The sequence below is a fragment of the Paralichthys olivaceus genome, chromosome 8 (assembly GCF_024713975.1).
Source record: "Paralichthys olivaceus isolate ysfri-2021 chromosome 8, ASM2471397v2, whole genome shotgun sequence".
Taxonomy (NCBI): Eukaryota; Metazoa; Chordata; class Actinopteri; order Pleuronectiformes; family Paralichthyidae; genus Paralichthys; species Paralichthys olivaceus.
In genome coordinates, this window is record NC_091100.1 from 16,997,364 (window position 1) to 17,024,979 (window position 27,616).

The 27,616-nt window shown below is 38.9% G+C and overlaps 1 protein-coding gene across 2 annotated transcripts in view; it reads left to right on the plus strand.

The window, feature by feature from the left end:
* The window catches only part of LOC109627472 (zeta-sarcoglycan), a 305,924-nt gene that overhangs the window by 241,811 nt on the left and 36,497 nt on the right, over nucleotides 1-27,616 (plus strand). For both annotated transcript variants that reach the window (XM_069530649.1, XM_069530650.1), the window contains exons 4-6: nucleotides 2,811-2,898; nucleotides 23,855-23,977; nucleotides 26,013-26,085. In XM_069530649.1, the coding sequence (XP_069386750.1) occupies nucleotides 2,811-2,898; nucleotides 23,855-23,977; nucleotides 26,013-26,085 (284 nt within the window). The remainder of the gene's footprint in view (nucleotides 1-2,810; nucleotides 2,899-23,854; nucleotides 23,978-26,012; nucleotides 26,086-27,616) is intronic.

Here is a 27,616-nt window from a genome sequence, read left to right on the forward strand (position 1 = left end):
GAAATATGTGACATGTTGCGTATGCTAATGGATGTGGCGTGCTTTAATATTGTTCAATGAGCACACTCATGCAGAATCATTATATATGATGATGGTCTGACATGGACTCATCTGTAATTATTGTGAGGCTCCTGTAAATTGGCCACAGCAAGAAACATCGGTTATTAGAGTGCAGCTGTAGTCACATTGTCTGGATCAGTCCTCATTTTTTACGAAATAGCAATAAACAAGGCACCGTCATAACTGTACTTACTTCAACCAGAGTTTTGAGTTTTAACATTAAACCGTTTTTCCAGATGTATGATGTATGCATCACCCAATGAATTCAGATCCAAGCACTGAAATGATTATCATTCTGCAGTGAAAAAACCTGTTTCGCCATAACTGCGAGAGCACATCAAAACCGACATCAAACTAACATTGAAATGAAAGAGCATCAAACCAGCATCAAACATTGTGCAGATATCCCTGAAGATCAGAGCTTTAGAGAATTAAAGACTTTCATGGAGAGAAACGAACCTTCAATGTCAGAGAAAACTGACTGAATCAGTTCCTAACACACTATATAGAGGGAACCTATTGTCAGATTGATTTCAACGCCTTGCTCATCATGTTTGTGGAGCTAACAAACACATGGAATTTGACTGAAATAAGAGGAAAAAAATCCCCCAATGCATAACTCTGAAAGACGTAATTAGTACAAATGTATATTTCTTCATTGCATATATTTGCGGTTACTATGAAGCTAGTGTCAATTGCCTATTCGTCGGACCACCCTGTCCACTGACGCAAAGCAATGCATCACCAAAGCTCCCCACCTCACTTTGTTTTCCACAATCAGAGTGGAGCCTGCTCACTTGAGAATTGTAGCATTTTTAACAGAGATAGCAACAACACAGTGTGTGTGTGCAGACTCGTGTGCCAACACAAGTGTTAACAAACACAGGCTCTGTTCATTCTGTGGTGATGACATCCCGTTAATTTTGAAAACATTATGTTATTTTAGTTAAAACAGGGTAATTGATGGTATGAAGCGTGATTAATGACAGCCACTGGTAGGATCAACGATTTTCTCATCAAGTCATTATTGTTACCTGCACATATGTTTCACACAAGCACCACTAGTCAGATTGTTTATCTTCAATCAACTGCTATACAAATAGACATTAGCAGCTGTTTAATATGCAGCAATTACTTACTGCCCTTCTTTCCATTTATTTGCATATGAGTGCTTAATCAAATAAGACTGTCCATCTACGGCCACTCCTCTAAATGTCAGAGTCTTGTACTAAGTGAATGGGATCAGGCCTGTTCATGCACACCGTCCACTGAGGTGGAATGATTCAAAGCACATTACATCTGTCATGCTTTACAAAGCGCCCATCGCTGTAAACAGAGTGGAAAGATAATACAGTGAAGCCTATCACACGCCCCGTTGAAAATAATTAATCCAGCATACAAGCGTTAGGAAACAGATGAGGGAGGTAACACACAATAAACTGTGTGCGGCATTTACTTGTTGTTTGGCAAATTTGTTACCTGACTCTGTTCGAGTGGGCGGTGTGTGTCTGTGCATGGAGGCATGGCTGTGTATGAACTTGCACCTGAGCACGTTGAAAAAAATATTGTGTTCACTTTTGAATATGATTTTTATGCGCTTTTTTGTTTGTGTGTTTTTCTGTGTGTATTTGTCCCTCACGCTTGTGCAGTGATCGGTGTTTGAATTTGTGATCAGACTGTCCGGGGAGACCCTGGACAAAATAGAGCACAGACAGGTGTGACATATTAGAAATTTGGTCTCGACTCGCATAAGCAGGCCACAGAACAATGAATATCCATCCATAACAAATGGCAAAAGATAGAATGAGAGAAAGAGAGGAAGACTGAGAGTGAGGGGGAAGAAAAAAGAGGATATTTTTTCCATTTCAACAGAACAGCGACTTTCCAATTTTAACACAGTTCTCATTTTAAAATTCAGACTGGAATGCAGCAAGATATTAATTTGGGAAAATCAACAGAGAAATTGGGTCACATGTATGCTATTCATTTCACGCTGCCAAAACAAATAAGCAATTTGAGAGAAAGTGAGGGAAGTGGAGGGAAAGAAAATGAAAAAGAAAATGATGTAAGTGCAGCAATGTAATGAAAGAGGAAAGGTGACCAGGAGGGAAAGTGTAAGAATGTGAAGAGGGAGGTTTTACTGGCTGATGTACACTGAGCAGAAGAGAGGAGAGGGGGAGAAAGAGGGAGAAAGACACTGAAACGAGATTGAGTTTGGAACTTAATGAAAATGGAGGACAGGGGGGTTGCATTCATTGCAACACACATCCACTGAATGTAAACTAATGTGGCCGGCGTTCATCTCAATTAGACGTTAAACATGAGAGCAGAGGTCAGGGTCATTGTTGCATTTGGCTCATTTAGGCTGAAAATAATTGGCTTCTTTGCAGACGTACAGACACAGACAGAAAAATTGAAAACAAGGAAACACTCACAGACAGGATGCTGTTTTGAATAGATTATGCAAATTAGACACAGAGTATATCAGCCTAGCGGAAGAGGGGGAGTCAAGTGTGAAGGTTGATACAGGCTAAGGCAGTATTGGTTATACAGGTTAATGCAACACTGATTGGTGCTCAGAGGGGCGAGGGCAGGAGTTCCAGGGGAGAGATAGAAGTCAAACAGCACAAGTGTGAATATGGAAACTGGTGGAGCAGTAGTACACACATATATGTGAATGAGTATATAACAATATTCTACTTAATTGGCTGTTGTATTAATCATCTTTCTTCTCCCCCCTCTCTCTTTAGGACAGTCCGTTGATCCTTCAGTCAGACAGAAATGTGACCGTCAATGCTAGAAACGATCAGGGACAACTGACCGGTCAGCTAATCGTGGGTAAGACACACACACAAACACAAGTACTACATTGCCCACATGTACCACAATGGTTGTAAACATCTTCTCCTGAAGCAACCTCCAAACCAGATCATGTGTACAAGACAGTCAGTTATATTGCTTTGCTTGTGCTTGAATTCATGCATTCATTTTACCTCTGTTTACCAAACTATATGCTATCTGTTTCCATTAGTGTATCTCACTGAGGCTGACAGCTGTGCTGTTTTCTAACCTAAATCATTTCTCCAAGCGATTAATGGATTAGTGATGGCTCAGCTGAGGCTCAATACTGAGAGGACACATGACATATATGACTTGTTCTGTACAAAACCCATAAAAAAGTTAAGTAATACTTGGTGTGCAGTGTATCCTTCCCATTTTATATGAATATGTTAAACTATCTTCCTCTTACTGTCGTTCCAATTTATCGAAACGTAATCTTGAATAATAACTATTTCAGTTATAGAGAAGGAAATGGTTGGCCTCTGGTTACAGTGCGGAGGTGGTGAAAAGCAGTCGTGATTGTTGAGCTGATTATAACACGACTTTTAAACTGTGGCTTCCTGAAGAATGTACTTCAATCAAAGTCTAATTATAATGGCATCTCAGTTTTATCGGTGTTAAGGAAAAAAGTTTAAGCCTTTTCAGATAGGGAAGCTTAAAGTTTTCAAAGGCTTTAGGGCTGGTAGCATTGACACCTATAACTATGTTGTTATCAGAACTCCTGTGGCTCAGGAGGTAGAGTGTGATGACTGTCAGCTTTTCCAATAGACAGACTCAGCGATAAACAGACGAGTAAATGGAAGATGATTAGTTAACAATAATTAAGATGCACACTTGCAGTTGTCAATGCAATACTCTTGTGGTGAACACGGTTTTACTCATTTTTAAACCATCACAAATAGTAAATACTGTTGTCCACTAATGAGAAGATCAAATCTTCGATCCTTCACTCTTTGCATGTCAGATTGAGTAGGTGAATGTTACCTGTTGTGTTAGGACTGGAAAAGTGTAATATAAATGCACCAAGAACACCATATTTGACGCTTGTCAACAAGTGGTAACATTCAGTAAATTTTAATAATGCAGATGATCAGAATAAAACAGTAAAAATATGCATATAAATGCTCTAATGAGGAAAACAACAAGACCTTACATGGTACCATGAGGTACACCAGAGCCCAGTGGAGAATTCTGCATTTTTTGTACTTGTTTTCGAATTAATTTAGAGAATTGTAAAATTGTACAAAGGGTTCTTGAATGACTGGAGCAGTGACAGCACTGAACCTTGGACAACAGTGTGGTAAAGGAGACCTGTGATGAACAGGTGACAGAGATGTAAGGGTGGAAAAAAAGGGTCAATAGCAGTCAAAATATCATTTGTTACTCAAGTCCGGTGTACCAGTATAATATGAAAAGAGTGGAAAGATTGATCAACTCTAACTCAGTTGGTGAAGCGATAGTGGAGGCGTTATCATGTCCACTGGGGTAATTTTCATCAGAGACAATTTGTGAAAACAAATGTGGACAATAAAAATTAGGGACCTGACAGAAATACATCTGCAATGTGTGCAAGGTTCACAAAGCTGTAAAACACAAACACTATGCTCAGTGATAGGGCCATTAAGGATTTGGACGTAAATTACATAATTAGAAAATATTAATTACTTAAGAGGCTTACTGTTGTTACTACCAACAAACTGAGGATGAACTGTTTGTACTTGGAGAGGATCGGTGGAGTTGGTGCCTTTCAGTGAGCCAATTTGAAGAGAGAAGGTGCTTGTGACAGAGGTGACGAAGCAGGTTGGATAAAACATGGTTTTGAACTTTTGTTGGGATTAAATATGTTTTATTCTTGCCATTGCATAAATTCAATCACCAACGGACAGCACTAACACAAAGTGTAAATGCAAAGCTCTCTTAGGTCACATAGAGGTCACAGTATTAGCCATCCTGAAATTTATTCTAGTAAACTAATTCTCATCAAATTAAAGGTCACTGTGGCCTCTGCACATGCTTTTCTACACAAATCAACAAATACACTTCACACAGTTGATAGAAATCCTTGAATTTCTTCACTACATATGTTAAAAGTGTCTGGAAAGACATGGATGTAAACTACTGACCAGTTGAGGTAGGCATACAACCATGATGGAGCAAATGTAGTTATTACTGATGTATTTGTCGTATCTTTTTCCTTTCAACCATATATGGAAAACATGCTTGAATTGAATTGATCTTCATGGGCTTCGGTCATAAAAACTTGGTTCTCGTGTTTTCTAGAAATGACAGTAATATACCATGGACTTGACTTCATACAGTTTCATGGTGATGTCAGAATTCAGGATGCTGCACATTTAGAAGATCATTTCTGAGTAGCATTTACAGATGACAGTTGAGGTGAACGGTGTTTTCAGGCAGGAGGCTCATCTCCGCTGCTGGTTTGACGTGAATGCAGCATATAGACGTTCATCTCCTGCAGGCTGGCCAGGCAATTCTAGTGTCTTTCTATGCGCACACACACTTTCTTTCCCTCTCCAACCATTTGACGGTTTGAAATCCCTGACAGCTCACCTCCTGCTGATACAACTCCCTAAAGCTGCTTTTCTCATGAAGAAAAAGCTCTTTAATGCTCATGTGTGTCTGTCTGCCCTACCCATCTTGGAGTCAGTCTGTTTTATAACTAGATGGTCAGACAGCCTACTGCAGCCAGCTTATTCAGGCTACTGCAGGATGGCAACAAGGGACGGAATGTGGGTTCCAACTCATACAGTTAGACACACAGAGTCGTGTGTTGATTCTCTTACTGATGCTATCTTTGTCACACACTCACATTTACACACACCTACACTGCAGCCACAACTTTCGGCTAAGATTTACTAGACACGGGGAAACTTGACAAGCCAGTAGGAGTTCCATCAATAAATACTTTGTGACACACACAACACACACACACATTCACACACTTAAGACCTCAACGGCTGGCTGATGGGATGGAATGGGAAGGAATGAATCCCCCCGGGTAGCTTCTTATATTGGGTTTCAGAAATCCCTTGGTCTCCTCCTGCAGGGGCCTCCTGTTACCTCTGTGCTGACTCAGCAACAGATTTAACACACACACAGACACACACACACAAAATGACTCACTCCTCTCTCTTTAGTTCCTTGCTATATTCAAAAATTCTGAAAGTTAGACAGTTATTACTTCTCACCAGATGCTTGCCACATCGAGAACAGGAAGGTTCCACCTCAGTAAACCCCTTATTAGTATTCATCACTGAAACTGGCCAGAGGAACAGCTCGCTCCAGCTTGTACAAGAGGCACAGGATCGTCACGGTCAGTGGTATGGAAAGGTGAAATGGCCACAAACGTTTAGAGTAGTATATTATCAGAAAACCAGGACACAAGTGAAGTGACACCTCAGAATATATAACGTGCTAATTTGGTTGGTAGAGAAATGTTTGAGGGAGGTGAGACAAGACCTCAGCTTTCAGGTGAAATCACTGCTTCTGCAACAGAAATAACTGTGAACACAGTGTGTTTAAGTTTTTTTCGGATATCAGGATAATTTATCAATTTAAATCAGACATAAGTCACCATGACATCAGCTCACAGCTCACAGCATGATTTTGTTATTTACACATCAGCATCAAATGGCAACTGATGATTGCTGAATTCTTAATACTTTAATACTTTCAACATTGTAACCTGGCCAGTCTGTGGAGTTCATTCTAAAGGACACCTTTCCACATTTAGTTGTTTCTCACACAGGCTATATCCATGGTAATAATACACTTTAATTTTAAAATGTTATCATAATACAAAAACTATCTCTGTTAAATTACATGCTACAGCTCAAGAGTATTCTCTGTCCATACTTTTACACCTGAAATCACAAATTGCGTGACAATTTACTTAGACTGGGTATTTGTGTGCTGGTGTAAACGGGTAGCAGACTATCTACTCCACAGCCTGTTGCTTATGATTGGGAAACAACAATGTTGAAAAGTGAGAGGAGGGATTTCTTCTCTTGTGACAGTGAGGCGGAACTGTTACTGATTGTAAGTATTGACAATGGTTTGGCTTTATCATTGGTTGTTGAGTTGTGAGTGTGGAGAGCCAATCAAGAGGCAGATGTGGGAGACTGTGTTGCTGCTTAAAGACGTCTCCATTTGAACGCAGCCACAAATCACAAACAGTGTCTGCAGCATTTCTAAGCGTCTCAGTTTTAGGTGCTTGAAAACGTACATAACTGCAGTTCGGTGATTTGTTTGTAACCTTAAACGTAGAAGTGTAAAGTAGCCTTAGAAACACACACACACACACTGACACTCTAGTGTCTTGTGAGCCCGGGAGGGCCCATCTTTCAAGAGAGAGGGTCTGAGTACATGCGTTGGCCTTGGGCTTCTCATCTCAGTTTTATTTCTCTCTCCCTCTCTGCTTCTAACATCCCTCCATCACATATCCTCCTCACCATCCTTTCCATTGCTGTCAGCTCGTTAATGTGAGGGAGAACCTGTCATCTTTGTCTTCTGAATGGCCAACCATAAAGATGATGAGTGAACGTGGAGTTTTGAAGCCCTACCCTTTCACCCACCTTGGTGATGATTTCCTGGCTTTGGAGCCAGTGCAGTTTTGTCTAAACAGAAAACACTGAAAGACAACACTGCATGCAGTAGACTTATCATCATGAAAAGACGTGTTTCCAAGTTTTTATTGCAAATAAAAATAAAAAAAACACAAACTTTAGAGTAAGTCATATCCTATTTCTTTTTCTATCCCTCACTTTTATTCTACCCATGGTGTTTTGGCCTTACAACTAATCTTGGAAATCACCAGATAACAATTACCTTAGACTTACAAAAACAATGAATTCATTGTATAGATATGTCATACAGCAGCTTTTATCATTTCCAATTATTTCCCAGTATTTCTTATTAATGCCAGAAACATTTTCTCCTCATGTTTATAATGTCCCAACATAAAAATACTTTTTTGTTACTGTATTTTAGCTCTCTTCACTGAAGGTCAAAGCAGTAAATACGGTGTATTAGTAATACACAGTTTTTACTATTTCTGATGGTTTTGACGTTAGTAAAACTGTGTACTAAGAAAACCACTAGCGTATTGCATTGGCGACTGCTTAGAGTGTCCATCTCAATCATTGTTAACTGTTCTATGTTCCATTTGCCCATCTGTTTACCACTGTGTCTGTCTCTTGGCAAGGCTGACAGTCATTACAGCATCTGTGAGTGTGTGTTTATGTTCTGGTTGTCTTATTGACTTTTCATTTTTCTAAGTGCACAGCGCTGATAATGAATCCTCTTTCTCCCCAAGAAGGAGAGGTATTTGAAACACTCATCACCCGTGTGTGTGTTTGTGTGTGTTTGTGTGTGTTTGTGTGTGTGTGTGTGTGTGTGTGTGTGTGAGAGAGAGAGAGAGACAGAGAGAGAGACACTGTGCTTTGGATAGTGAGAGGGACATTCACACCTACCATTAAAACAGCCCTACACTAACTTTAAAAGTGACTTTCAACACTCAAACCTTTCCTCATCATTCAACACACACATCACTCTTGCCCTCTTCCTCCTCTTTCCTCCTTGCCCCCTCTTTCATCCTGTCTTTCTCTGTTCTGTTGTCATTTTTACCTTTCCCTCCTCCTTTTTTTAATCATGCATGGACCTCATCTCTTATTAAACCAATGAATTCCTCGCTAACCTTGTTACCTTTTCCTAAAATCAGGCTTACATTTATCACTTCATTATCTTTATCTTCTCACACTAATTATGTTCCCTCTTATCCAAGTGGAATCACTCACTTCGTTTCTCTGGCATTCAGCTGATGAAGCTCAAAAGGTGGATTACCAGAGCAGCAGAGTTAAGGGACAGAACAGCAAAGGCCATAAAGAGTCGAGGTGGTTCAGGATTCATGATATCAGTCACTTGAATTTTCCAAATAGTCCAAATCTGTCTTCTGTTGCATCCCTAACCCTATTCAAGACTTTTTACATGTGGAAATGTGTTGTTGTTGCTGTAGAAATGTGACAATTGTATAATATCCATTCTCAGAAACATGGCATCGCTGTAGAAGTCAAACAGTTGAATGTTGGCTAAAGCTGGTTGTTGGTGATTAGTGTGCATAGTGTGTTCTTGCAAAGCCTCGCATAAAATTCAATTGTTCCATTACACACAGTCCAATTATGAATCTTCATCTTAGCAAATCCCCCTCTGAGAAACAAATGATGTACATAACAATCATATTTTGCCCTGATCACATTTTCATCCATTGTGAGCTCTTACTGGCTTGATTTGGCTGAAAAACACCAAGATACTTTGTAGTCTGATTCTCTGCGTCTCCCGCTCATCCAATCAGCAAAGTTCAGACAGCACGTCTTCCTTATTTTATGCTGCTGCTCTATGATCAAATCAGTGGTTTTAATGAGGCAATTAAAAATACATAGAGCTGAGCATTAACAAACTGGAATACACTTAGAGGGCCATCGAGGACTCAATAAAGTCAGAGATTTACTGCCATTGTTGTCATTTATCTTTATGATTGCACTTTAATTGGACAAAGGCTAATTGTCTGCATACTGTTTTGGCTGCAAGACGGCAAATATTGTTTCCATCATTTGTTCACATGTGTGAGTATGTGTTGCCAGAAGCAATGGATTCAATGGTCCATATGAAGTCATCCTTTTGCACCAGTGAGCAATTCATACTGCATGCTGGTGGCTGGATAAAATAATTAAATGACAGATATATACTAGGCTACTTCAAGCATGAGAACATTATTCTTGCCTCTTGTTTTGCAGGGGATAATCAGTAAAGGATGTTTGGGATAGGTTTAGATTCTATTTATTATAAAAAGTTTAGACATCTCCATTTTTGTATTTTGATAAATCAGCTTAGTAATCAAACCAAGACACTATACTCTCTATAATATGTTTTCACACAGACATATGCCACAATGTAGTGCAAGTAGAATATAGTAGATTCACTAAATAGAAATATCCAAAAGCTGTTATGTTTGATTTTTTATTAGATTTTTTTCACAGGTGTATTAATTGATATTTTATTTTAAATTCCATTATTATACAACATTCTACTTTCTATGCCATTTAAAAAATTATTCAATAATTCATGGTGACATAAGTCCAATAGAAACACAGTTGCCATCTGTGTTTTTGCAAGGATAGCAAAAACCATTCCTATAGGATGTGGGAAAAGTCATTTTATGACACTATGTCTGCATTTCAATGTGTTTCAAGTGTTTCAGCTCAGGGGCCAATCACATTTTGTGATTTCAAATCAAATGTGAATGCGTGTAATTGCCCTAACAATGGTGCAAGCTGACAGAAAAAAGTTATGTGGGACATGCTTATACTTTTTTCTGAACTGTCTGAGTCAAATACATGAATAATGGAAAGTGCCCCATGGTTAAAAAAGCTGCCACAAGGTCAGAAAAGTGATTCTATTCCTTTAGGCATGTTTTTAGAGCAAAGATTTATAATGTGCATTTTCAATAAAGGGATATAATAACCAAGCTCCTTCCTAGACTCACATTCAATTTTGAACACTACTACATCCCCTTAGGCACTTTTGCCATGTTGATTTACATTTCATGCACCAGGTTGATGCTGTTATCCAGGGAGATTATCAATAGCTGCAAATAGTGGAATATGTTAACATTTATAAATATTTGTAATTTTAAGTTGCATGGTGAAAGACAGAGGGCAAGGAACATTTGTGGAGTAAGCAAAGTCAGGCATTGTACTGTCTCCTCAAACTATTAGAAAAATAAGGCTAACTCCTCCCTCTAGGCCATCTCTTTCAGTCGTTATTACCTGTTTATGTGTTAAACAACTTACTACTCTGCACCTTTGGTTTGTACCCTCATATTTTTCAAATGATCAAGAATACTGTGACTGACAGGTGTTTCTAACTGCCCAAGTGTTGGATTTAGAGTCATTGTTTGAACATGAAATACATGTGAATGTCTAGTCTTGGTTTTACCCTTCGGTTTTTCATCTGAGAAGATGTATTGTTTGTGATAAACCAACAAAAACACAAGAGAGAGCTATCTATGGGAGAAAAGCAAGCAATTTTGAGGCATAGAAAAGAAGCTAAACTGAGTCATTGTGCAAACATTGGCTGTAGTCAATACAACAATTTGGGATGTCCTAAAAAAGAGAGAAAGTACTTGTGTGCTGAGCAACAGAAATCGAAAAGATTGGCCAAGGAACAACAGCAGTTGATGACAGAAACATAATGAGAAATGTGAGAAAACCCCAGAAACAGTGACATCAATACCAACCTCCGCAGTACAGAGGTGATGGTATCAATCCTCCATTATAAAGACAACTTTGAGGACAGAACTATAGAAAATAACGCAGGATGCAATCCACTGATCTGCAGCAAGAATCTGAGGACAGAGGGGAATTTGCGAAAGAAGTAGACAAAACTTCTGGATCAAAGTTTTATTGACTGACAAGACCAAGGCTAACTTTGAAGTGATGGAAAGACCAAAGTGGGATCATGAGCACACTGGAGGTGGACTCAAGGCTGCATCAGGAAAAATGGGGTACATACAAAAGATGCTAAGGTAAAAATTCTTAACTCCTGCCATGTTGTATTCATCTTTTGATGTTAAACCTAAATGTCTTTATTTCACAGCGAAATAATTGGCCTTGCTGTTTCAACCATTTTGAAGGGAACTTAATAAACTATGCAAAAAACACTTAATGTGAGCATTATGCTGCCCAAAAGTCAGCCCTGCAGCCACTCTATTGCAAATATAAAAGCTTTATTTATTGCAAATATAAAAGGTCAGTAAATTAAATGTTGCAGTTAAGGCTCACTTACTCATATTTATATACAAGATTATTATCTCTTCCAGTTTGTTGACTGTGACTTCAGGAAATCAGTGTAACTACATCCGAGACATGTAAGAGAATAGAAAGCCTTGAAGCTCAGACATCCCTTAGGCCACAAGTTCCTTAACGTTTGCAACAAACAACTTCAAATTGTCTAATGTACATTTGGATAGAGGACTTTTACTATTCTTGTTTTATGATGTCTTGTTACGTAGTCACGTCATAAACTAAGCTGATAGGATCTGGGACTGGGGTTTGCCGAGAGCTCTGAGAGGCACAAAGACCGACTAGGAAAGTGAGCAGGGAATATGCTTTCCTCCACTGAGTTGTCACTCTGATCCCATGGAGAGCCATGCTGCCCCATAATTGACATGTCATAATGTGTACCACTTGGCTCGCAGACTTGTCATCCTAGAGACTGTTTACATTTTTTATATAATTATCTCTTTATTGTATCTGTCAATAATCAAAGACTAAGGCATCAAGCGGCGGCTTCAGTTCGGAAGATACAGAGGGTCTTCTTCTTAAAGGGAGAGTGGTTTTGTCCCAATTTTCCCCATTCCGCACGCTAGTGTCCTTGGCCAAGATACTGAATCACCCAATTGCACTTGATGGTTATACCCGTGATTGTTTGTGTGTGTGTGAGTGGATGAATGGTAAACTATTGAGAGTGAACATCAAGACTAGAAATTTAAATTGTGACTATCACATGAGCAGAGGACAGTTTGTTCTTTTCGGGTCAGAGCTTCACCCGGCTTAAATGCAGTAATTACACAGTATTAATTGTAGCCAACACATGAGCTTTTAAATGCAGTGCAAAGATAAATTTTCTTGCTCGAGGCGATTCGTGGACATGAACCAAAGATGTCAATTCTAAGGTGAGCAAAGCAAAAACCAAAGCTACGCGTAACAAGGGAGTTCAGCAGCAAGGTCATCATCTGTACCTGTGTTCACTGAACTGTGTGAGCTTAGGTGATCTCCACTGAGCTGCCACTTGGTTCTGGTTTACATTTTAATATCCTTCATGCTACAGTAACGTGCTGCTCATTCACTGTGAATTGAAGGGATTTGTGTTTAATATCTTTGAAACAGGAATACTGTTCAGGTGGTTTCAGTCTAATCAGTTAGTTTTTAATTGTCTTAACTTTTATTAAACTTGAATCAATATTTTATTGTAGTTTGTCTAAAAATGAGGATAAAGTTTTTCCTGGGGTCTGTCACAAGCATATGGTCGAGTCTATATAATAAAGTGGCAGTAAGCACATTTACATGTATAACAGTATTACAATAACTTGATTAAGCCAATAATATGAATCTGGTTATCTTAGCCCAAATAAGGTCATACTCAGAAAAGGCACAAATCAAATTAAGGAGTGGAGTATTCGAACCTTGGTCACATAATGTAGATGACCTATATATACACATCTTAATTGCAGGATAATGTCCTGGTGGAGTTTTTGCCATATGGCCGTTACCAACTGCTTGATGCTTGATTAGGGGTTTGATGGAGCAATAGCTAAAAATCCCTAAAAGAAAATTAGAAATAAAACAATCAGAAAGGGAAACGGTAGCATAGTGCATAAGAGTTGTTTGGTTGTATTCATGGTTTTAAATTCCATATGAATATGTAGAACGATGTGACACAGCCTTTTCATCTTCCCTCTATCCTCCCTGACTCCGGAGATCAGGTTGACTAATGTAGGTGACAGGATGTACTCATTCATCTCTGGATCTGTCTCTTTCTCTCCATCTATACTATATTAATGACTGTAATCAACTCAAACCAAATAATTTGTGTCCCTCAGTGCATAAATCTCATTCTTCCACTTGTGGCAAATTCAAAAGTTGAATTAAAAAAAGCACTTTGCACTGCAGTTCTTTCCTTTTCTCCCCGGTGTTCCCCTCTCATCGTTTTCTTATCTCTGTCCTAATTTGTCTTTGTTTCTCTCAAGGTGTTTGATAAACACATTGAAGAGATTGAGGGTGTTCTCCAACAAGGCAGCAAGGGCCTGTCTCTTTGATTGGTAGAAACACTTCAAATGATGCGGCGGCCCTTTCATTTCCTGCTGTTGCATCATGGTCATGTTGCATGTTGTTTACTTTCAAAGGGTCAAAATTATACAGTTGCCTTCTCTATTCCCTCCCTCTCTCCTCTTTCATTCTGTTGCTGCTTGAACGATGCCGTTACAGATGCTCACTTTTAACTCCAGTCAACTCTTGAAATTTATTGGTGTCTTTGCAGCGTTTACAGTGGACGATGGGGTTAGTTTAGTGGCTAAGGTTCAGACATGTTTTTGTGTGTGCGTGTGTGTGAGAGATCTTCTTAAACATATGAACACACACAGACAGCCTGATTAAAGTTTGGGGGCTGTAGTTAGTGGTGATTTTTGCAGTGGACTACATTATATTTCTGTCATTCCCCTTTTACTAGATAGACAAAACGCACAATGTTCAATTCAATACATCGACAGTACAACACCTAGATCAACACCTTCAATTATAAAACAACACTTGTGTTAAAAAAGAAATAAAATATATTGTAAGATAAAAGAAAGCCCAGCTTACTGTCTAAAGAAATAAATAAGAAGACAATGTATGCACTTATTCAATGTCATTAAAAGACAGAGATAATGCCAGACTCAGCTGAATAGCAGTAACACTCAGTTAGGACTCGAGCGACAAATAAATGCCAGCAAAGACACTTTGAGGAAGCTGCAGTAGGGCTCATCAAGTTATCTCCAGTGTAATAAATGAGTCCCAGGGAAAAACATGACAAATACCAGCATTTAGAAAAGATCATCTTACAGCAAGTATTGTAATAGAGCAGGGCTGTTACTGATGTACAGTTTATACTTTATTTGTCTGTTTAATGTTCATGGGGGTAGATTTTATTTTCTATTTTCTTTCTGTGTATTTAGTGGGTTTTAATGTGAGCTTAGGTGCTTTTCATGTAACCACAGTTTTCATTGTCCAACCTTCTTATATGTCAATTCATAAATGTATGAAGCAAAACAGAAACAGTCTAATTACAGTGAAAATAATATAGTTCATTCTCCATATTTGACATTCGCTCTAACTTCTGTTGATCGCTTGTTCTTGTCTCCCTTGCTAACGTAGCCAGTCATTTGCCTTGTGGGAATAAGGCAATATTATTTCCTAAAATAAGACAGAAACGTTTGATTAAATATTTCTGAACATGTGCTGCACGTTGCGTAAGGTGGTTGGCACAAATCTCCCCTTAGGAACATTTCTCCTTGCAGAACACACAAAAGCGCCTACTGGGCTTTTGAATATTCATTAAATTTGACATTCTAGACAGGAGGGGAACTGACAAGCATATCAGCCAGACTCACTCAACAGAATGCTCATCTTAATCCAGTGATAAGCTGTGCCATGTTTGAATAACGAATCAGGAAGTTAAGACAGTGAAATCCCCAAATTAATTACCTGACATAGGAAGTTGTTTAGCATTGTTATTACACCTTAACTGTAAATATGCATTGAAAGGACACAAACTTGCTGCTGTGCATGTTGTTGAATGATGTAATAACTTAAGGAGCTGAACTTTTGTATATCACACCAGCTATAGTGTGTTTCCTTGCTCTGCTTCCTTGCCTTTGTTTGCATAATTAACACACAAACATGTTCATACAAGTTCAACAGTTTTCATACACTAAACAGGTCACTTTAACAGGTGTGATTGTATGTATACCTACTGGTTGCTGGTCACTTAAGCCACCAATTGGAAGCTTGAGGCCAAAATAATATAAGAGTTTGCTGCTTGTGTCAAGTTTCAAAAATATTGTTTTCAAAGTTTCTTTTCAAACAAACATAGATTTATTACTGCCTGAAGCCTGTGCCTGGATTGGCACATTTGGTGTCAGGAGACATTCATGTTTTTAAGATTTTTGTGCATCTGTGTGTGTCAGAGAGAGAAGTTCCAAGAGCTAATATATTTCCTGCTGTGGTTTTATTTGTGTTTGTGCGCTTGTATAAATGTTTGGGCACAGACACCGAGGCTCTTGCACCTGCTGTTTTATCTCTGGGCACTGTATCTCTGTCGCATAGATAAACTGGGCAAGGGTACATTTCATGCCCAGCACTCAACACATCCCATTTTAAAAACACATACATGTACTTCAGCATGCAACATAAAAATACCCAATGGAGTTCGGTCGGATATCCACACCTTTTTCCCAATTCAATAGGGAGCCGATAATTCAATAACTCGGGCTGGCCTCAGATAAAACTCTGGATTCGTGTCAGGTCATGTTGGCTGGGATAGCTATTTAATTTTATAGCACTGCACGTGCCTGTAATTGGGGAAAACACCAGGCCATTTGGGTTCAGACACAAAAAACTGAATCTCTGTCCGACTCGGCTAATTTTCTCTCATCCTAGTTTGGTTTCATACATAAAATTGAATTTTCATGCGCATATCTGAAGTCAAAGTCTAAATTTCAACTTGAAAATCGAACTCAATACTTAATACTTAATATATTATTTGAAGCTGAGCTCGTCCTGTAGTTGTACTGTCTTTAATCTAAACCGATTAACATCAGATTCATCGGCCTGTGTGTGTGTGTGGCCTTCATATACCATAGGACAAAGTGTGTCCCAGGCACACAGCTTTTGGACATGAGGAAAATGTGCTGCCTTTGCACCTTCTATTATCGGAAATACCCTTTATGCACTTTTAATGACTCCAGTTGTAGAAAGTAGATTTTTTGAAGCTCCTGCTGAAGAGGCCTGAGGTCCCTCCGACATTATTGACCATGTATAGCTGTTGAATGGGCCCCTCCCGAAGATCCCAGACTGTACTCCAATTCATAAAAGATGAAAAGTGATTTAGCCAATGGCCAGACCCAGCCAAGCATTAAAAGCAGCCAGAGAAATCTTAAAAACAGCCATAAAACCCACATTAACCAGCACAAGGACACTAAAGTCTGAGTTGTATAACCTCATATTTTGCTTAAAAGCCTCAATGCTGCATTCAAAATATTGCCAGAGTTTCGACCTTCGGAAAACTATAGTGATTTAAATAAGACAAAATATGGTTGACTTTTATCTACAAAGTCAAGAGTCAAAAATTGACTAATTCTTGAAGTGTTTTGTTGCTTGAGAATGTGAACATATACCTTGGCAAATATAAAGTGTTTGTAGATCTTAACATAGACAACAAATATTTGTATGATTGTTACATAATGTTTCAGCCACTCCTGTGATCTCTTATCTCTCGGAGTGTGAGTGAGGGATAGTGAGGGTGAAGAAAGTTGGGTGTTGTGGGGAGACTTAATTACAAAGCACATTGAAGCTGGTTGTAATTAAACATTCATCTTGACCTGTTAGGGAAAATCAACCATGCATGCAGTGTTTACTCGGCCTAGCCAAAGTCTACTTTGTACCTATCCCCCACTACTTTCAAAGTGTCTTCTTGCGTCATATCCCTTCATTGCTAGGAGCCCTAATTTAAAGCCTGGAATTAAAAATCCAGGATAGCCAACCAATATAACTTTATTATGGCCTCAATGCTTTAATATGCAGTAGTAATAAAAGTAACATGGGCGCTGTTTTAATATCCTCTATTCCCTAATCACAGAATACAAACGAGAGGATTCAGAATTCCATTGAAGTACATGAAAAGTTTAATAAAATTCTTTTGTCCTCACACTGTTCAGAACTTTAACTGTAAGAACAAGAAACTCAACAGAAAAAGACATTTCCATCAAGGAGCTGGCGAATAGAGTTTGCAGTGGGTTGGACGTGAAGTAAATGCATTTTCCTCTGTCTTAGCATCAAAACTTTGGATGATGACTTTTTAATGGACTGCTCGAGTACACAGAGGATGAGAACACAACATACTGCAGATTTAACTGTTTTTGACTGGCTGATTGATTGAGCAAAGACCCCCACACTCACATGCCCATGGTTACCTAATGATATACATGTGTATATGCATTGCTTTGACAGATTAATTATAGCATAGCCTCCTGAGCAGAACTTGAATTTATTGGTAGCTTTGCTGTTGAAGTCATGGTTAAATCACATGTGTACAATCACAAAGTAAAGTGAATGGTCTGTTTGCTTGCAGACCACATTCCACTCAGAGACCCTCTTCTCAGTCAGCATCGGTCCAGTTGTTTTGTCTGCACTAGGGTTCAATTTAACTAAACCAAACAACTTAGGTGTGAAATCGCTCCTAGTCTCCTCCATCTCCTGAGGGAAATATCTGGCTCTTAAGCAGTTAAAGGCTCGACTGTGTTCACCAGCTAGTTCCTAACTTTGTCTCCCAGCTGTGTGATAGCATGAACCCAATTTTCTTCAACAGTTGACAAAACTTTTCAAGGTGTGGATTACTAGCTGTTGCCATAGCAGAGGAAATTTTGAAAACTCGAGTCAAATTAGGTACCCAATGGTAGGATTATATTCAGCTACACACGGCATCTATTACACTTCTGTCCGTCCTGGGAGAGGGATCCTTCACATATGGCTCTCTACGTTTAATACGTTTTTTTCCTCACTCTTGTTGAGGGTTAAGGGCAAAGGATGTTGCACCTGTTAAGCCCTATGATTTCATTTGTGAATATGGGCTGTACAAATAAAATGTGATTGATTCATTGATCGATTGTGTACCCACAGCAGTGTTTCCCACATAATTCATTTAATCAATTACAGTAATGATAGTGTGTGTGCGCACGCAGAAAGTGGCACGTAGTGTAGCAAGCATGTAGTGGGGAGGGCGAGCACGAGTAAATATAGAGCTGCAAATAAAGCGCCGCACCAAGTGAGAGATCTCTAATAATGACAAGTCTAAAAATATGTTTTGGTTCATTTTGAAACTGTGGTGGAACAAATAAGAAATTAGGGGGGCTGCCACAGTCTAATGGGAAACACTGAACAGTCTACATCTGGTGACTCATACATCCAGAAATTAACCAATGACATCGGGTTGCAATGGATGACTAATGCTTGTGTAATCTGCAGAGGTTGGCTCTCAGGCTCGAGATCATGTCCCATGTTCTGTGCTAATACATTTATGTTCCCCTTAATTCCTTTCTCCTGCACATGTCTCTGTTAGTGATGTATTCAAAAAGCTTTATTATTACAGAAGGATCCTGCTGAGGAAGGTACCTCTGATGGCAGAGGAGATCCTGCAGGAAGTGATTATTCAAATCAGTGCATCAATTAACATGTCTGCCTAACGAGGACTCCTGTTGCTATTGTTGACAGCAGAATTGCAGTGGGGGAGACATTTGTGCGTGCAAACTAATTGACCAAAAGCATTTAATTTAGATGCCATTAACATTAGCAACCTGCAGATTGCTAACAAGAAGAAACAAAGAAAAGATGAGTTAAATGTGAACATGGACAGGAGACATTTAACATAAACTCTATTAGCTCTGCTCCAGATCCTTTGTACTCTATGCTTTGTATCATTTCTTCTTTTCATTGTTGTCAGTGTTGTCAGACATCCAGAAAAAACATTTCAGGAGCTTTAATAAGCCTTTCTTCCATTTTGCAGTTCAGAGGATTACTGACAAATCAATTAGACCTAACCTCAAAAACTGTTTATGGCAGAAAAAAAAGACGTGAAGAGCACACATACTGTTTAATTTACCATTGCATTCCATCACTGTTTATTTGATGTGAAGCTGCTCAGCTGGCAGTACTTATGTGTAAGCATCATTTTTAAACTACTGTTTGTGTGTGTGTGTGTGTGTACTACATATGTATATACAGTTTATATCTATAGATACAGAGGAGCAATAAATTGCCTTGAGTTCAATCCATATTTTTTTTCTTTTAAATATTTTAAACATTACAGCCCCACTGCAAATAGAAAACTGAGACATACTATTGGAACCAAATCATTTTAAGATGATCTTTCATACCTTTGGACAGGGGCTGAAATGATCACCACCAAGTGGCAAATTTGAGTATAATTTAGATTTTCTGATTAAATCTAAAAGGACTATATGCCAAAAATAGTCATATAATAAAACCCTATTCTGAGAGACTGGGCTGCATTCTGATAATCCTCCGCTCTGCTTCTGTGCTCTGTCAGACACATAAACTGACACAAACACACACTCACACCCATATACTTGAAAACCTATCCTTACTCTGCCTCTGATAAACTCAAGTCTGCCATTTTTGTCCAAGCCTATCCAAACAACCATCACAACATAATTCAGTCAGGACACTTTTGTCCTTTTCATCATATTTGGAGTTATGGGTCTGCTCTGGGACCTACCTGCACATGTGGACAGCCTAAGGTAGGTAGAGAACACCTGGGTCGTATCCATTATGAAAAGGAGGTGCGTTGTGTAGTGGCAGCTAGAGTAGCTTAAGTAGAGAGCACAATATGATCTTTTCTGAATGAATGCATATTCCAGGGATCAGTTGATGTGTTCTGGCATAGAAATCTGTTGATGTCAGCTGACATGTGACTCAGATTGACTTTGTGACCTGCCTGAACTAACGTTATGCTCAGTTTGTAAAACAATAAAAAGTAGCCAGTCAGGGGCACAGTAGAGCCAAGGGGTGCAGGGGACTGTGTCTGCTGCTTGCTACCAATAGGCTCACTAAAACTGAGGAGATGAGGATTGGAGATATCAGAGTTCTACGATGCAGACTAGAGTAAAGTAAAGTTTAGACATTGATGGAAACAAAACAGTGAAATGAAGCATATTTGTATTGTGGCTTGTTATTAGTAGCTAGTAGCTCATATTAGTGTCAAAGCTTTAAATCATATATAGTCATACCTGTATATTATCTTCCATCTCCTCATCTTCTGCTGCAGTTATACACTATGTCTGAAATCTGTCAGATATATACACATCTATCCTCCATTTCCCTAAAGACTGAATCTTTTCATGTTCTCAGTAACATCATCGCCTATATCCTGCTGTTTCAGAGGCTTTTATAGACCCCTGCTGAGAGGACAAGACGAACGTTTTCTGTGAATAAAACAGAAATCTTTGGAAATATGCTGACCCTGCAAATCTCCTCTGCGAGTTGCATTATGGGACGAGAGCTGAACAGCCAAAGAGAACTAGCAAGATGTCTGAGACGGCAACTAGCACATCTCCAGCTGTCACCCCTACAACACACACCACGCAAAACACAAGGCACTACCACAGAACACAAATCTCAATTGCTTTTCCACACAGTAGGTGGAGGAGTGAGAGGCTTAAAGATAGACAAGATAAAGGCGAGGTTAGATAGATGAGAATAGGAGCTTACTCTGAGGCTGATGGCTGCTAACAAAGTTTGATTATGACTGACAAGGCGCTCTGGGTTCCTAATCGACACTTGTGACTCTAATTGACAGTGAAGGAAGGAGATGGGGGTAGAGACAATAGAGACTAGTGTTGTTTCTTGGCAGGGTTGAAAAAGTAGTGTATCACAATCCAAATCAGAAAATAAAGGGAACATTGATTAAGAAAGAAGAAACATCCACTGTGACTGAGGTGGTTAATTTCACAACATTGTCAGTTGATTTATCAGTTTTCAGACTTCCCTGCCAATATTTTCTTGAAAAGCCACCAACAACAAATCTATTGAGTTTTGGAACCACCTCAGTGTCAGTGCTTTGTCTCACACAACAATTGGCAGCAAAGTATAGCAGCTGCCGATGTGTGATACTTTGCTTTGAGAAAGCTGATAACCATTTCTGTATATACTGTATATGTAAGTACACCGTATAAATCAGAATCAGTAGTGGAGATTATTTCAAAGTAGTTAAATACATACGAGGACTTTGCTGTGGTGTGTTGGTGCTAGCATAAATATGAAAATATTTTAAAAATGTGAATCACTATAAAATATTATAACACTAGAAAAACAATATGAGAAATAGATATTTACAATTTGGAATATGTACAGCAAGACTTCTATTGGCCCTGGAAAGTTCAGGTTTTACAGTCATAGGACATTTATGCAGTGCCATGAGTGGGTCCTTGGCCTTGTTCATGAGTCCAGCAGCAATCGGGGGGGAAAACTGTTGTTGTGGCGTAAAGTTCAGTCCTGATGTCTCGCTGCCTCTGGCCAGAGGCAAGGTTTGGGTTGTGTCCAGGGTGGGAGGGGTTGGCCAAAATCCTACCTGCACGCCTCAGAGTCCTGGAGGCGTACAGGCCCTGAAGGGGAGGCAGGTTGCGAAAAGATGCGCTGCAATCTGGCCTTGTCCTTGGAGCAGCAGCGTACCACACAGTGAATGAGGTGAGGATGGACTCTGTGTGGGGGGGATGTTCAGCTCCCACTTCAGTTCCTTGGCGATGATGGTGCCCAGGAAATTGAATATCAATATGATATATAATAAAAATATATTATATATATATCAATTTATTCTAATCATGTGGCATGAACACAATAATCAGCTGGTTCCTAAAGCACTGGCTTTTTTTCTTTTGGAACCGTCAAATAATTTAACTTAACTCTTCATAGCTCTATTGCTAATTTCTAAGCGAGCATGCTAAGCAGTGCTTGTGTGGCATAATAATATTCTGGGGAAATCCGATTTCTCTTCAACTTGGTTTAAATGAAAAATAAATGAGTTTGCTTTCTTCTCACCCTATCTTAATTTCTATCTTTCTTTTCATCATGATTTTCTTGTCACTCTCGTAAGTTTTTATTTATCAGCAGAGCAAATAGTATTGATCTGATTTGAACCAAACTTAGTGGAATGATGTTGCATGGATTTATGTAGAATAGATGGATTTTAATCATTTACCTTTTTTCTTTATCTCTCAAGGCTGTTTTATGTTGTTTGACCTTGGCAGAGGTGTGTGCTCTCTTAGATCTGTCATAGTTCTTACTTCCTGGAACATGCATTCTTGTGTTGATGTTGTTAACTATGTGTAAACAGAAAATAAATGTATTTGTTACTGTTAAAAGTATAGCAATTCTAGCTTTTCGAGTAAGTACTTTCATGTTACATGGAAATTTATTGGAAAGATATTGTCTTACAATATTACAAATATATATATCAGGGTAAAAGTATAAAGAAGAAAAGAAAAAAATATATAGGGTTACATTTTAGAGATTATACAAGGATCCCTTCTGATTATTTACTGCTGGTTGTACATTTTACCTTCAAGGTCCTTGCTTACAGTGACGATGTGTTTTTTCACACCAGCCACACACTTTTGCAACTTTAGATTAAACATAAGGGAAGAATAAACAACACTGTAATATATATTTTGATATCTATTTTCCTTGTAGTACTGGCATTTGGAATTTATATAAAAGATTTTTTCAGAGAATAATTTAATGCAAAACACCAGTCTCCTACTTCACATTTATGCTGCCACCTCAGCACTAAAAAGCAATAAAAGTATATAAACTGAAGTTTGAACAGCAACATGTCTTTCTAGAAGCTGTCTCACTAATCCACACAGCATACTGTCAACAGTTTTACTATCGACTGTCCCTTCAGTAGAAAGAAGTTCCAACAAGAGTTATTGGAGCAAAGCTTGTTCTTTGGATAATCCAGTCTAAGTGGGACATTGTGCTGCAGCTAGAATTTCTTTTTTTACTTCCACCAAGGAAGTTCTGCTAAATGTTTTTCTGTCTCTCAGCAGTTACTCAAAAACTAATGAACTAGTTTTCATTAAGTGTTGTTCAGAGCCGAAAGAAAAGTCATCACATTTTGTTGCAGATCACGTTAAATGGGCAGAACTGGAAATTAATTTTTTTTTTTTACATTGTGCTCATTATGTGCTATGTGCTCTCTGAGTGGCCTTCTAGTTTTTATGTGTCTGCTGATTACAGATCTCAGCAGCCTGGATCATAGCTTTAAGACTGTGCCTAAGGAAACAATTCCCAATATCTCTTCTGATTTTGACAATACAGACAATAGGAACAGTAGAGACAAATCTTACAGTTGCTCGGGTTGAGAGTTTGAATCCCTCTGCGGACCTTCATTCACTAATGGTTCTGTTAGGACCTTTTAGATGAAAACATCCACCAGATGGTACATTTAATGTGCTGTGAGTTTTCTTCTGCTATCAATTTTATAACCACCCCCTCTGTTTCTCTTTCTCTCTCTATCTACCCCCCTCCCCCATCCACCTCCTCAGGTTCGGAGATGGTGGAGGCCCAGTGTCAGAGGTTTGAGGTGAGGAGCATAGATGGGGAGAGAGTTTTGTTCTCAGCAGATGAAGAGGAGATAAGCATCGGCACTGAGAAACTTCGAGTCACAGGTAGGGCTACGCACAAACAGTACAACACATGCTGTAGACATGTCCATTATTTGCATCACCATTATCTTCACTTATGCTCCCTAAACTGACAGGAACAGACATTTAATTATAATAAAAGCAAACCTCAAGTTGTTGGTGTCTAATTGTAATCATATCAATCATATATAACTTTAGATATATCAGAGTAAAGTTATAAATTAATGTAAACCATTCCATATACATATAATGTATAAGTGATCAGGGGTCCCAAACAGTAGATTTATTTCTATTGAGTGACAAGGTTACTTTAGGACAGTGGTTCCCAAATGGTGTGCCATGAGGCAAGTCCAGGTGTGTTGTGGGATTTTGAGAGAAATGTGCAATATTATTATTGCAATACTACTATAATACTTCAGGGTTTCAGAGTGTGAAGTAGAGCAACTCTAACAACGCTAACACTAACCAAAAAAAGAGAGAAACACAGTGGAATGGATGGATCAATGGATGATAATAAGGGTTTTGCTTGAATAAGAATTCAGGTGTACCTTGCAATTTTGGTTCGAAAACCATTGCTTGTGTGTGTGTGTGTGTGTGTGTGTGTGTGTGTGTGTGTGTGTGTGTGTGTGTGTGTGTGTGTGTGTGTGTGTGTGTGTGTGTGAGCATGCATATTTATGTCTGTTTCCATGTTTGAAGGTGTCGATTGTTGTCATTTTACTTTCAGGAACACACCAAATGTGTATTTATAAAAACAGTCAAATTCAATTTCCAAAGTGAACTACACAAACAAAGAGTACACACCTGCACAGACACCGGCCTGGGTAATTGTAAAATGCCTCTATTAGAGACACTCTGGAGAAATAAGGGAGCAGAGGATGGAGGGAGAGTTGAAGGGGGGGGGGGGTTCTAGAGGTGACTGTTGCTGTCATTTACTGTTGATGGAGGTGAGAGGAGAGACTGAACAGTGAAAATAATGTGAATATCAACTCATCCATTCAGCTCATGCACTGAGGGCCAGCAGAGGCAATGCTACATTTATTGATTTATTTATTTTGGAGAAAGATTTTCTTTCCTTTCAATTTCAGATGATAGTATAACTTCCCTCACACTGCTGCCCTCTGCAGTAACGGGAGCTGCACAGCAAATACTTCATAATGTGGAACATTGCGTGCAAGTGCTGTTTGCATGAGCCAGTGTCGTAACAGCTGTTGAGGTGTGATACCCCTGAGCTTATTCTTGATTCCCTTCATGGGCATTGTGTTGCTGGACAGGTGCCATGTCAAAAATAAATAAAAGATTGTATCACATCTTACACATCTTCATACTACTTCTGATATTGCTATTAACACGTTATGGGTAAATGTATTTAAAAATAATGCTCCTGGCATCATTCTTACATGGACTACTATTCTGATAGTAACCCGTTAAAGACAACAGTCTGACTAAGACACTGTCATGTAATCAGCAATTTCTGATTACCTTAACCATATGGTCATACTTGGAATAGCAATAATCAAATTAAGTATTCCGACCTAGTCACATTATGTGTACACAGCATTTTGCAACATTTTATCCTGTAGTTACCAACGACTTGATGACTCATGGCCTGGGTTTGCATGTTACTAATATGGAAAAATAACAAGTTTAAAATGTTGCTAAATTTGAAAGAAAACAATAAAAATTAAATACAATTAATTACTTCAGTCTGGGGTTTTAAATTCTGGTGGAAACGTCAGATGTATGACATAGTGGACATAAATTTGACTCAAGTCACAATTTGCAACATGCAAATGGGAATATGCCTGGATGTTCTATTAGCAGCTCATGTAAACTATCAAAGTAATGTCTTATTCAGAATAAGGTAAATCGTCTTTGTTTAGTGCATGTCAATAAAGTCATTGTTATATTTGGACAACATCTGTATGACACATGCAGCAATGTCCTGCATTTTAAGTGCCTGCTTCAACTCAAAGAATAAAAGTTGGAGGTATTATGTTGCAGGCTTCCACACGAAAGACACATGTGATTTAGTTTCCTTACTTTCATCCTCTCTGTCCAGGGAACGAAGGTGTGGTTTTCAGCCATTCTGTAGAGACATCACATGTGAGGGCAGAACCCTTCCAGGACCTAAAGTAAGTAGTCTCATTCATTTCTAAGTGTGCATGTGAATATATGTGTGTGTGCATCAGACAAGCATTTTGGCACAATGGTTGACTTTGCATGTTACCCCTGCTCTTAACATTTTATTTGTGGTAGAATTTGTATGAGGTGTGTTTTCTTGCATAATTACTAAGATAGTCACACCACAAATTACAATTTAGGAAAAACTAGCGTTATGTAAAACTCTGTGGGTAAGCGTAGTAGCGAGCTCTGTGGCACTGTGACTTATAATCAGCTCTCTGCAGAAATAGGTGTGCTGGTGATTGGCAGCCTGACAGGGGGAACAAAATCCCTTCAGGCTACTGTGTGCAAGGGTCAGGCTGTTACCAAGTCGAGTCTTCCCCTGATACATGCACTTGAACACGTGTAGTGCAGAGCAGATGAGCTGTGCTAAATCTTTTTCCCCCTATATTTATGAAGCCCTATTAGAACCACTGCAGGTAAAAAACAATGTTCAATGCTCCATTTGCAAAGTATCATGCTGCCTGATCAAATTCTACTTCACAATTGGATTCAGCTATAAATATGTGTTATCCTAGAATCTCCCAATTATCAGAGCATCTGGACTTTTAAGAGATATTACAGTGATTTTGGCCAACATACTTATTTAGATATTTAGATATAGCCTTTGTCTGTTGTATTGTGTCCTGCTGTATCACAAACCCCCTTTTGAATTGCTAATTAATGTAACCAATGATCGTATCTGTACATTGCATTGCAGTTCTCGATGCACAAAATCTTGTAAATATGACATTCACCCTAGATAACTTTCTAGTCTCAAAGAATGTTCAAGCATCAATATTTTTGTTCTTGTAAAAGTACCACTTTGATTTCAGTTTTCCAGGTGAGATTCAATTTTTTCTTTGAACTCTTCTGAGTTTTCTCAGATTATCTTTACCTTTAGCTACAGTTCCCCAAATAGAATATAGTATTTATAAGCTGAAACTCGAGTTGTCCTTTTGCATGGGACTAAGGTGTTTTAATCTAAATTTATGTGGAGAGGGTCTTTTCAAGACGATGGGAACTGACACAAGCTTGTGGTTTAGTTTTACAGATATGAAACAAAACGCTTGAGACCACAGACACCCTCTTAATAATTCCTATGCAACGCAGGCAACACACTGATGAAATGTTGCTTCCAATACGAGCTGCACAAACTGCTGATCTTCCTGTCAGTGCATCAGCAAGCTGCGTGTCTGTGTTTATCCTCTCCTGGAGTGTGTTTTGGGTGTCTTTAAAGGGCATATGAAGTTCCTTAATTACTAATGTCTCAGCCTCATTTGGGTATTGTCAAACAGGATTAAGCAGAAGTGGCCTTAAGCCAGAGAGGAAAACATGAACAGAGAGGCAGGAAAGAAAAGAGATGGGGGTGGATGTTCTGTACAGACATAATTGACTGAATAGTTCGAGAGAGAAAAAAAAAGATATAGGTCAGATACAAGAGGAGGCAGTGCTGAGGTAAGGGTGATGAAAAGAACAATCAGAGGAAAAGATGGAGGGCAG